General features: G+C 33.6%; 1 protein-coding gene across 2 annotated transcripts; it reads right to left on the bottom strand.

Annotated features, from left to right (window-relative positions):
- Positions 1-864: 864 nt before the first annotated feature.
- Positions 865-11,404, bottom strand: LOC129306839 (phosphoglucomutase, chloroplastic). Of its 2 annotated transcripts, XM_054947602.1 has the most exons (22): positions 11,090-11,402; positions 10,939-11,004; positions 10,665-10,709; positions 10,485-10,577; positions 10,315-10,367; positions 9,839-9,890; positions 9,668-9,736; positions 9,281-9,349; positions 7,061-7,183; positions 6,870-6,922; positions 6,500-6,578; positions 6,337-6,401; positions 6,189-6,256; positions 3,001-3,119; positions 2,849-2,923; positions 2,624-2,739; positions 2,176-2,317; positions 1,952-2,033; positions 1,831-1,877; positions 1,614-1,691; positions 1,397-1,502; positions 865-1,309 (listed from the first exon to the last, which is right to left on the bottom strand). In XM_054947602.1, exons 1-22 carry the CDS (start codon positions 11,306-11,308, stop codon positions 1,242-1,244), a joined length of 1,887 nt encoding a protein of 628 aa, XP_054803577.1. In that variant the 5' UTR covers positions 11,309-11,402; the 3' UTR covers positions 865-1,241. The 2 variants fall into 2 exon arrangements, 1 of the variants encoding a protein (XP_054803577.1); XR_008592264.1 differs by lacking the exon at positions 865-1,309 and having other exon boundaries at positions 1,439-1,502; positions 1,831-1,890; positions 11,090-11,404.
- Positions 11,405-13,347: the final 1,943 nt, after the last annotated feature.

Here is a 13,347-nt window from a genome sequence, read left to right as displayed (position 1 = left end):
TTAATTCTATTAAAATTTTAAAATTACTCTCAATAAAGGCTATTTTGTTAGTTAGAAAATATCAAAGTAAAGAATATTTAGATAGAAAATTAGATAAAAAGTCTTATATTAAGATCCATAGAAAAAAAAACACGTCTTTTAATAAGGATTGTAGGGAGCACTAGTATACTCTCCATTCCATTTTTTTTAAAAAAAAATCAAAAATACAATTTATTAATAAAAAAGGGAAAAAAACATATTTAAGGAGTAAAATGATGAAAAATAATGTTGAAATAATCATTAATTAAATAAACTTTATTTTTTTCAAAACATCTTATTCTTATATTTTGAAATATCATCAAATTACCCAGAGAGGGTATTATTATTTTTATAGAAAAGGAATTTTGTTTTCTTTCACGTTCCAAACATGCGCTTGTATTCTTTTTCCCCCATATGGAGATCAGGGGTACAACTTTGTCCCTGACATTCAATGGTGTGGTCACACACACTCAGTTCCCACATAGGACGGTCGGGAAGGGAAGATGCAATAGGCTATCCTTGTACCTTTATGGAAAGCTGATCAACCATCAATCACCAATGGCCTTGCTTTTTCATGTCTCAACCTCAGACTCAGTTACAACATGAATCAACTTCCTGCTTTTTTGACTTTTTCTTACCTATGTTCAGTACATGGCCACCACCTCTTGGACATCATCACCCTGCACCTCTACCTAGACCAAAACAAAATACTGGGAATTTTGTCCGTTTCATCCCACTTTCCTCAGTGCTCTTTTGCCTCTGCACTCAAAAGCACCTTTCATAACCCTACTCTGCTTATCCTCATCATCATACTCAACAGTATGTGTGTGTAGAGTTGTTTCAGACTAGAAAGAAGAAACAATGTTGTACCTTCTTCAATTAAAGTAAACGAAAATTCTGTTCATGATGCAACTGTACAAGCAAACATGTCAACATGTAATCCTGTTTATGATCATATAACTACAGGTTCTTATTCCAGGAATTGAACAAAACTTTAAAATGCATCAGTTCCTTTTGCCGGGAACCAATGTCCTTATTGGCATTATTGACATTATTATTGTAATTTTGAAAGCGCACAATACTTATTTTGCCTCTTGCTTCAAATTTTGCTCATTCCAAGGCTGAAACTGAAAGACCAATGAGAGCTTTAGTCATGGAATAGGCAGGACAACTAGCCTGGTAGGACGAACAAGCCACTGAGTGTACTGTAAACACTTGATGCATCATGTGATGACTGTTGGCTTATCTCTCCCAGTGAATTCCTCGAGCTTCGACACCAACAAAGCCAAATCTACACAAGAAATTAGACAACTGAGTACATAGAATGTAGACGAGTAGATGTATTAAGCTGTACTTTGTCCTGGTAGATGGCAATAACCTATTAACGGTTTTAAGGCAGTTTGAGCGTCCACGTCATGTTTAGAGGGGTCTGATTCAAACTTTTCGATGTAAACTCTTATGGTTGCGCCTGCAGAACCCGTACCCTGTAAAAGAAAACATTGTCATCACTAATTTTCATTGGACCTCAAGTTACGAAACTAACTGAATCGTTATCGTAAGAGACAAGGTGGAGCAAAAGAATGGAATCCACGCACTGATAATCGATATATAATCCTTGATCCATCCGTGAAAACAAACCGAACACCTTGCTTTGACACCACACTTCCATCTACCTGTACAATTAATTAAATCATAAACAAGTTCAAGGAGAATATATAAAAAAGTCGTAGGCAGCTTTGACTGCCCCCAGTTTATCCAAAAAATAAAAAAGAATATATAAAAAGTTAAGCATGATGAAATATCAAAACTTACTGGATCAGTGTACATAAAATCATCTGCAAACTTGAGGACATAACTTCCTGCAGAATAACACTTTCCAAAACTTCAGTATATTTAGGTCATTGATTGAGAGACAAGGCTTGTAGCAACTTACCATACTTGTCACCTGGCTTGCTCTTTGAAATACTCTCTCGTAGGTGTTCTATCATCTTGTTGGCAGATTCTGATTCACACTCCTGAAAATGAACCATCAAATTTAAGTTAGCCTATAGGTTTATGAGGTACCAAAACTAGAGTCAAAAAGCTTCTTAAAACCTGAATACCACAAATATAATGCAAATACAACTACAAAATGCAGTTATGATAACAAGCATATACCTCATAGTCATAGCGGGAAAAGAAATTTCTACCATAAGTTGCCCAATACTCCTTCACAACATCAGATACAGAAATCAATTTTTCCCCTAGTTTCTTGTCGTTGTTGCGGTGTGCAATAATAGAAAGCCAAGCTAATACAGCCCTGTAATTCAGAAACAATTAGCAGACAGGCAAATTAACGTTATCATTGGAAGCAATGTCTAACACGATTCTGATAAAATGGCCAAAAAAAGCATAATACAAATTTCTTCTTATTCTGAAATGTAACAAAATTCAAAAAAATAAAATAATAATATCCTTAATAATGCCAGAAGAGAACCTATAGTATAACTCCACAATTTTAGAAATAGCATGCCCGGCACAGCATGCTTGACAATTCGTGTATAAGGAAACTGGATACTTCCCATAAACACAGAGTATACTTCACAAATACAGGTGAAAAACTTACCAGATGCCATCCTTCTCACGAATATGATCAGAACCTGTTCCAAAGCTCTCTTCTCCGCATATTGACAATTTTCCAGTATCCATAAGATTTCCAAAAAACTTCCAGCCAGTGGGGACCTAAAGAGAAGGAGGCCCATCCATGTTGTTATTACAAAGGTGTCTATGAACATAAATAAAGCTACCTCACCAAGGATCATTTTGAGTTGTAGGTGACAATGAATCGTGCCTCAAAGAAAGGAAGGTTCAATTTTTCAGCAACACGATCAAGAGCACCACTAGTTGGCATTGATCGAGCAAGACCCTGAAATTGAAACGAAGAATGTTTTCCTCCTCTATAAAGATGAATACTTAATAACAAAATATGCATGAACTTCATACCTTAACACTTTTCTTAAAGTATGGGATTGTTGCCTGTGCATTGGCCGCAATAACAGCGACAGAATCTGAAGGCGTAACAAAGAAGCCTCTTCCTAAAATCATGTTCCTATCACCATCACCTACACGATATTAAAAGAATTGCACATCATTGACAAAGGAAGAATACAAGCAGCACAAAAAGGCCACACTATGTTTGTAAAGCATACGGAAGGAATGAAGACCATCCTCATTGTATATATGGATGATCTTATCCTGACAAGGGAAGACATCAGAGAAATGGGAAGATCAAGAAGTTCTTGCGTATGAATTTGAGGTATAGGACCTAGGTCAGGTGGGATACTTCCTAAGAATGGAAATTGCCAAATCAAATAAGGGAATCAGTATTTAACAGAGTAAATCCACCCTTGAATTCGTGACTGAAACAGGAATGTTGGGTTGCAAGCCTATAGAAGCCAAGAAGAGATTTGATGGCCTGGGAGAACTTGTTGACAGAGAGAAATACTAGAGATTGGTTGGAAATTGACCAATCTTTTGCTGGTAAGGAGAGGATAATATTGAAAAGCAGAGGACAAAACATCTATGAATAATTTGCTTTTTTCAGCAAACTGCAAACCAATGCTAAATGCCCCATATACAGGCTTACACTTGTACTGAAATCAGCTAGAAATAATGAAGTAATTGACTTACGTGGAGAACATGCTATTTTGATTGGTTCAAAGCACCAATCTAGTAACAGACAGAAAAACTCAGACAATATTTTCTGATTTTTGAAGCACTGCTCAACATCTTTCCCATATGAAACATGACGTTGCCTTTGCTGTGACTATGGTTAGCCAACACATGCTCGCCAAAGCAAAGCTCAATTGGAAACAGCATATAGAGTTCCCAGGTACTTGAATTGCAGATGATAATTGGGAGGGGTCAACAAGAGATAGAAGATCCACCACTAGGTATTGCACATTTATATGAAGCAACCTTTTCGCTTCAAGGAGCAAAAAGTAGAATGTGGTGGCAAGGAGTAGTGCAAAGGAAGAATTTAGACTTGTAGCTCAAGGAATGTGTGAAGGCTTATGGCTTAAAAGACTATTAAAAGAGCTACAAGTCCAAATGGAACTTCCTATCAGACTCCATTGAGAAAATAAAACATCTATTAATATCTAAGTCAATCCAATTCAACATGATAGAACCAAGGGCCAAAGGAGGAATTAGTTGCATGACTTGTGTTCCTATTAGAGAACAGGTAGGTAGCAGACATCCTCACCAAAGGATTACCTCGTCATACATTGAAAGGTCTCATTGGAAAGTTGGACATGATCAATATCAATGATCCACCTTGAGGGGAACTGTTGAAATCTTGCATTTATTATAAATAGTCAAAATAATATTAGGGGCAAAAAGTGATAACTTGACCACCATAATCTTAGGAATCAAAAGCCGATTATGAGAGATCAAGGATCAATCAGTTTAATATTAAAAAGAAGTGATTTTAGTTAGGCTAAACATGAGAAAGTTGTTGGGAGTACAATTGAGTTGTTGGGAGAATTTAAACTAAACACAGGGATGTGTTGGAAAGAGTTTATGTTGATAAGCTATTCCAAATAGCTTAAAATAGCTTATAAAAAAAGTTATAAATATTTTTTTCCCAAAAAAACCTTTATGATTACCTTAATGTTCTCCCAACAAGTCTTAAGTGTTAAACTTAACTAAAATCACTTTTTTATTTAATTTTAAACAAACTGGCCCTCACGTTTCTGATCCTTTGCCCTGTCTTCAGCCCCTGGAAAAATCTATATATTTGTATTACTCTTGTACCATACAATCATCAGAGAAATAAAAAGATTTTATTTGCTTCATATCCTCCGCATCTCTGCTCCATTATCTTTGCATATACTGCTACATCATACAATACAGACTGATAGAGTTCTACCAAAGAACAGCTAGTCTATGATTGAGTGATTTAGCATTGCCCAACATACCTGCCACAGATCCAGTAAACACTCCTATTCTAGCTTTCAACGGTCCCCTTTCCATAAACAAGTAGCTTCACTCTAAAATAGCTTTCACACTATTAAACCTCCTAGCCACTTATTTTGACAAGCTCATTTCAAATTATTTTCTCTGGCATCCTCAGCATAAGACCTTGGGCATAGAAAATAGAATCGCAGAAGGAATTCTTCATGGCGTAGAGGTCACACTAAGGCAAACAATTATTTCTTCATAACATGCTTGATGGAAGTACAAAATGTGAAAGGGCTTTGGTGATGGTACCAAGGATGCTGTTGGCTTTCTTTCTGGTAGCTTGCCTCCAGAAGTTTACATAACATGAGGCAATTCTAGCATTACACTCAAGAGATACTAAAATATTAGGAATCAGTTAGAAGATAACTCAAGCTAGCATTCTAGGCTGCATGGGAAGAATTATATCTTAATTGCAAAGGGCCAGCTAGGCATTGATTTTTATTTGTTAAACCATCATAAAAATTTCATTAAAGACTGAAACTCAGGTATCTGACAAAATTCTAGGCCAAACCATAGCCTTTTGTGTAAATGGAAGGAGTTCTGCTATTAAATCATCATAAATATATGTAACTAAGTTTAATTCTTGGTTACTTTCCAGGACTCATACCCAATGCACTTATTTTTTTAACATCTGGAATGTGGAACAAACAGCACTAGATCTAATACATCTGAAACCTTATTTCCATTAGATTTTAGCAACCAGAAATATCATTTCTATCAATATATATGAAATTAACTCATGAAAACCCTTGCACCATTCAATATCTTGCTGAGATAGTGGTAGCCCATTCCTTAGTCACCATAACCCAAAAACCAAAATAGAGATGGAACGCTAAGGGGAAAAAAAACAAAGACAACTAAAATAAAATTCGTTTAGGAAATAATGACCACCTCACAATAAAGGATGTAATTTGAATGCTGAAGTCAAAATATAATCAGATACAGTAAATGTAAAATAGCACCAAAATCATTGAACGATCAAGAAAATAATTGTTTCATTAGCTTAAGGATTTAACTTTGTCCTATTTTCTCCTTTGAAATAGATAGTCAGTATCATGGTGAGGCTAAGCATGCAGGTGAGTCAGCAACAACAACTGAAGGATTTCAAGAAACAAATCATAATTGAAGCATCAGGACACAAAGCTATCAGTTTCTTTAATCTAGCATACCATCACTGGCAGCTCCAAAATCTGGTCCATTTTCACCGTACATAATGTTGACAAGTTCCTTAGCATATCTGTTTAATCAGCATACCAATCAAGATAATTATGTCATGGATAAAATACATATCAGCACCAAATAAAGCAAAGTTCTCACGTAAGATTAGGATCTGGATGACCGTGTCCAAAATCTTCTAAAGGGACCCCATTTAAAATTGATTCCTACATGGCAGTATGGCACACTTAATATATAATATCAACAGCTTTAACTAAAATGACATTGAATTAACTCCCAAAAAAAAAATAGAAGAGCACCATACCGGACTGGCACCTAGTTTATCAACAAATATGGGCCTTGCATAAGCACCAGTAATGGCATGCATGGCATCAAATACGAACCTAAGATGGGGAAAAAATTATATATAAGAGTTCGGGAACTCCAAAACATAATATGCCAAATTCATGAGGATATGCCCAATCCTTTAAGAGCAATAATTTATTCACAAAAAACTTGAGGAATCTACTATATTGACTTCATTGTTTAGGTGAAACAGGTCAACATTTTAGAGAACCAGAAAAACAAAATGCATCAGGCCACGCTGTATGAACAGTGAGTAAGGAGAAAATAAAAACTGAAAGCTATCTTGAAAAAAGTCAACATTATTAAACCTCTTCGACATAAGATTATACCTAAAATCTGGCCGTGAAAGAAGGCTTTTAATTAGCCGGAAATCAAATACAGACTGCACAAAAAATTCACCGAAGCTTAGGTCCAATTTACATTAATCAGTCTGTTATATTAATACGCTGTTAAATATAACAAGGAAAATGAATATTTTCTGTTAAAAGTTCAAACATAATGGTACAGAGGATATCTTCACCTCCAACAGCTCCAAATAGTCAAAAACTGGATCTATCACCTCCACACTGAAGCTTCCATACCTCGTCACCCCAAAATTTGACAAGTCAACATCAGGAATGTCAGCCACTTTTATTTCTGATATCTGTGTCAATAAGAATCTAAGTTTATCAAAAGTGGGCATAGACTCACTATAGTGTGCTCCTTAGCGGTAAGGAACACTATACTTGAAAACATAAACACATGCTCACAAACACATATTCACAAGTTTAAATTGTACCTGTCACATCACTGACACATATGAGCGTGCCCGCACAAACACTCACAGAGAACCCATTACAAATGGATGATGCAATCCAACTCAAAGAATAGCTTGAATTGTTTCATGTAGGGGCAGAGAAGCTGCAACATGCTGATACTTTTTCCTTTTTCCTCTATAGGGGTGGAGTAATCTATGAGATTTATTATTTATAATCTAATACGAGGATCCCACAGTTTACAACATGCACCAGAACAAACGTACTAGCAAACTTGATGGTCTATGGTGGCAAAATATACCATGTTTGACGACTCAACAGATCAAAACATTTGCAAAAAGTATTTAGAACCTTCCCAATACCCCCAACAAATTACTGTTCAGAAAATGCCTGAATGAAATTGCATGTTTTTGTCCATTTTTAACAAATTGAGATGAGAAAATGAACATTGACACTGAGTAAAATATCAGCAGGGCCACGCAGACCCATGTCTAAGCAGCTCTCTTAGTCAACTCTTAGAATTTCATATAAATTTTAGAAAGAAATCCCAATCAATGGTCACTTAGGGTAATTAACATTATAGTAGGCTAGCATATTATTCAAACTTACATGTTGCTAGAATGTTCAATTGAGTAAACTTTTTTTTTTTTTTAAGTCCAAGGTCACAGCAAACCATGTAAGAAGACTAAGATCTAGTCATGTCTAATGCAAATAGGCTTCTACAGTCATCCGGTGGTTCATGTAAGATCATAACATTGAAATTTTCCCAAGATCTATGGGCCAGGAGATCAACACAACTATTTGCTTCTCTATAAACGTGATCAAAGGTGACCACCCAATCTCTCATAGTGAGTTCTCTAATTTTTCTGCTCATGTCAGATAAGGGATGACTTCCAGAGTAGTTGTGGTTGATAAGTGACAAAGCCTCCATTGAGTCTGAGTAGACATTAACTTTGTTTAGTTTCTCATTCCAACAAAGGTTGAGGCCTTTAAAGATTCTCATGAGCTCTGTAGCTGTATTAGGATGGTAGCCAAGAAATTTGTAAAAGCCTTTAATTCAATTTCCCTTATCGTCTCTAATAATGTCTCCACAAATAGCAGCGCCATCAATGCCAACCAAGCCATTAATGTCGAGTCTAACCCAACCAAGTTTAGATGGTTTCTATTTAACATCATATCTAAAGTCTCTTTTGCTCAATTGAGTAACCTTTTGTAGCATATTCCACAAAGAGAAATGTTCATAATAGATGTATGATCAAGGAGGAGGTGGATCTGTAACTATTGTAGCAGATTTTTCATAAACTAATTAACAATCTGGTGCCTAGACTGTTAGCCTAATTTAGCTTTAGTTCCTAAATTATTCAGTACTAGTCTGTCAATGAAAAAAATAAACACACAACATATTATAGTCTTTTTTGTCAAGTGACCTAGGGATGTCAAAAGAACTAACATGCAACTTGTTAGTAGCTCTTAAAGAATAACTTGTGCCTTCCCTTAGTTTTAGGAAATAAATCTAACAATCCAAGGACCAAATTGTTAGTTTAGTCATTTCTCAAATTTCCACAGCTATCAAATTTGATAACCAAACCAAGGCAAACAGATGATAAGGAAAACCTGTTTGCAAATTTGAACAGTAAAATGTCATTCTTTTCTCCAAAAGTTGGTTCCACAAGATGGAGAAGATCGCCCATCATAGAAGTATGTGAAAAATAGAAACAACAGTTAAAAGATAAGGCATGTGACTGTAAGTGCACAAGTGCAGTGTTCATATAGGAAGTGTTAGGAGTCCACTAAGAATTTACTTTACCTATCATGACAAAATTCACAAAGGAAAATTTATAACCTGAAGATAAGAAGAAGAGTAAAGATTATAAGCACAAACTTTGGTATTCTAACGGAAAACACAGGAACGAGCCATTGAACATCTTGACAAAATGAATGTCACAATGGAAAATCAAGGCATAAAATATATAGGAAATACTTACGGATAGAGTGTTCCCATAAATCTTGTCAGTAATGGATTCTGGAGCAGGTTGGCCACTGCTGTAATTAAACTGGATTGAGCAGCAAAGGAACTTGTCAGAAATACCAACCAGCAGGCATACAGCAAATGACTATATTTGATGTGTATCAGTATCAGAAACTGAAAATCCATATCTCCAATTGTGTCTCAGGGAAAACACACACACATACAAACAAAAAGATAATTGAATGTTTCAGCAAATGGCATCCTTTGAATCACTAAGGTTTCTCGAGATATTAACTAATCCCTCATTGAACTTGAAACATCATCAACTTCAGCATCGTGAGAGCCAATATAAAAGTTGAACCATGACCATTTGATGCATGAGAATCAGAAAATATTAAATTACCTTAATGCCCCAATCATATTCTGGCCCACCAGGATTATGGCTTGCACTCATGATAAATCCACCATTTGCCTGTTACAGTTTAAGAAAATAAGTCAAAGAACATATTAGCAGTTGATATCATGCTCTATATGCTGAACCAATGGATGAGGAAATAGAGTTGGACTAGCTTGCCTTCCTCTTCCTTATTACAGCAGAAACAGCTGGTGTCGATAATAAACCTTCCCTGCAATAGGAGTAAAGTTATCAGTTTCTGCAGAAAAAAGCATTTGCAAATCAAATACGTCAAGAAAACAATAATTGAACAATGTCAACTCAAACTGCTTGAAGCAAATAAATTAGCATTAATAGAAAAATAAAACCTAACTCTAGCTCAGAAAAGATTTACATTAAATTTCATTGAGATATGAGACAATACTGTCCAAGTTACATGAGATCTCTGTGCATTAGCATTCACTATCCAGACGCCAAGCTTCAGGAAAATCATCAATTTCAATAGCTGATGCTTTGCTTTCAAGAAACTGATAGTAAACAATTCCACATTTTAACAATGTGCTCCTATTCACCAGTAGCTCTTTACTTACATCTTTTTTCCTATGAGTCGTAGCAAAACCATTTTAAAAATCACCCAAAAAAAAAAAAATACTTACTGGCCGACCAAAATTTTTCCTACACCATTTCCAGCAGCAATCTTGATAATTATCTGCATTATGCCAGAAATACAGAATAGAGAATAAATCAAGGAATTGAATTCTCATGAACATCACAAGGTTTAAATCCAATTGTTGTAGGAACTAATGCCAAAAGTAAAAAGATTGACCTGCGCAGCTTCCCGATTGAAGTAACGACCATCGCCCCCCAAAACTAATAATCCATTCTTGTAGTCCTCCGGAGACAGTGAATTAAACAACGCCTGCAGGTGCACAATATATCAACCAACATAGAGAGAGAAGTGCATAATGGCATGGTAAAACACCGCATATAAATATAAATATCATACCTGGATCCAATTGGCGAGGTAATTTTCTTGCTGAAACACTTTCACCTACAAAATACAGGTAATTGCCCGAAATGAAAAGGTGCTTCTACTACTACTTAAGAGGTTTGGAGCAGATTACATGAAACTTTTATACCCACTTGCTAAATCTAAAAACTTAACTTGATCAAATATTATTTGAAGGGTGACATAAAAAAATTAGAAGTTAGGATTAAGTATAATTGTTTTTTTTTCCCCCTGGAAAGAAGATCCATTACCGATACAAAACAAAAAGTACCTTCTTTCGGAGCCCACTAGTACCAGTTTTTTGTCCTTCTATCGGCTTTGCGGGAACCAAGTTAATCTACAATGCAAGGAAATGTCATTGGCCATAGAGAACAATGATCTATAGGGCAAAAAAAAAAAAACAAAAAGACTGGAGAGCTAACCTTAATGCCTTCTGGCTCTGCAAGAGCAGTGGAAGAGATAGACGAAGATGATGATGAAGCTCTTACAGAGCTACTTCGCAGTACCCGCGATTGTTTTGGAGTTTGAACAAAAACAGGATAAGAGAAACCGGAGAAGGATGGGGTTGGAGGACCAAAAATGGCATTACGAGGTTTAAACAAAGAGAGGAGGAAGCCGTCGACAGTAGTGGAGAAAGCCATTGACAAGTTTTTTTCTGTATTCCTCCCTTCGAGAGGAGAGGAAATAGAGTGAAAAGGACAAAGAAGTGGCAAGCCTGTGTGCTCCGTGATACTGATTATAGGCTGAGTAGTCAGTGGCTTCTATGCGTTGGGGAATTTCATAGCTGCCACATGTACTCCAGCAGACTCATCATTCAAAATCAGCAAAAATCATGTGAATTATTTTTATTTTCTAATTAATAAAATTAAGATTCTCCATACATACCGGTCCCGATTTGTTTTTGAAACTGCTTCTAGTTGTAATTCATGCCACATCTAAGGAAGAAATAATAATTTTTTAATGCTATTTTTATTTTAATATTTAAGTCTTGTTAATGTACAATTGATTAATTTCTATGCTCATATAAGGAGGAGCACTGCTCATCCTTAAAATGAAATTTAAATCATTTAAATTTTAATTTAGATGGTTTAAATTTGATATATTATTATATATTATATTTATTAAAATAAAAATTTATAAAAATTATAAAATAATTTTAATAAATTTTTTATTTTTAGTTTGATCTAAATTTAATTTAAAAGATATAATTTAATATTAAAATATTTATAGTTAATGCATATTGATTATTTAAATGCATTCTGCATAATCCTGAACTATGTAAAATAAATTTAGATAATCAATATATATCAATTATAAAAATTTTCATATTAAATTGGACCCTCTAAATTAAATTTAAACTAGAGTAAAAATAAAAAATTTGTTAAAATTATTTTATAAATTTTATAAATTTTTATTTTAATAACTATAATATATAATAATATTTTAAATCTAGACCATTCAGATTTTTAATTTAAATGGTCCAGATCTCATTCTAAGGATGAGTAGAAAAACTCAATCCTAATATATACTCCCTTATGTCTTATTTATAAATATCTTCAATATTTTCATTGGAGAGAAAAATAAGCTAAACACACATTCGCTTATTTTTAAAAAAATAATTAATAGGCCACATTAAAAATATATATATTCCTTCCATTTAAAAATATAAGACATTTTTTAAAGGGTTAAATATTCAAAAATATAAGTCATTTTTAGTATTTTAATGTATAACCATTGCCTTTTTTTTTTAAGTATCCCTATTAAATAAATCATTTTACATTTATTTTATGATGAAGCACCTTACTAAATAGGGATAAATATGAAAAGATAAAGTTAGTGTGAAGACAAATAACTATTTCATTAAGAGTGACATTTGATTAAAAATATTTTATATTTTTAAATAAAGAGAATATATAAAATTGATATACCAAATTCAAATGAGAAAAATGTAACAAACAGTCTATTTGTCCTTATACAAATGAATAAAAAATATTCTCTCTAAATGTCTTATATGTAGAACTAGATGGAGCACATAACCTCTTAGTCTTTTATATATAACATTTTTAAGTATCTTAATAGAATTAATTAAGGATAGTTAAATTTTAAAAAAATTTCTTACATTTTTAAACGGGATGAGTATAACATCTATAAAGTGCATATAGCATATAACTAGATATAATATAAAGTTTTTGACAAAAAAAAAAAGATATAGTATATAGTATTTAATGACTAAAAAATATAAAAATTATTAATAATAAAATTATAATTTTTTTTAAAAGGAGCATTAAATGTATCTAATTGAAAAACTGAGCTCATGCCTCTTTGCAACTCCGTAAGCTAAAAAAAAAAATGCAACTTCAAAATATTGCAAAAATTGATTTTGCAACTTATTATAAAAAGATAATAATATTCTCACATCATTTTAGTTAAAACTAATATTATAAAAATTGAATTGGCCAATAAATTAGTCAAGGTACGGGTTCACATTTTTATGATTGGACCATACTTTGAACCAGGGTCCTACCCATCATTAATAAATTGATATATTTTAAATATTATGTGTTTAAAGTAAAAAGAAATAAAAATATATAATAACAAAAATGAATGTTTAAATTTCAAACAAAATAATATACAGTAAAAAAGATAATATCCATCAATATTATATCATTTTATCTAATAT

The sequence above is a fragment of the Prosopis cineraria genome, unplaced genomic scaffold, assembly GCF_029017545.1.
Source record: "Prosopis cineraria cultivar Desert tree isolate PC_DT_omini unplaced genomic scaffold, ASM2901754v1 PC1, whole genome shotgun sequence".
Taxonomy (NCBI): Eukaryota; Viridiplantae; Streptophyta; class Magnoliopsida; order Fabales; family Fabaceae; genus Prosopis; species Prosopis cineraria.
The sequence above is the reverse complement of the archived record's forward strand: the minus strand, read 5'-3'. Positions and strand labels throughout refer to the sequence as shown.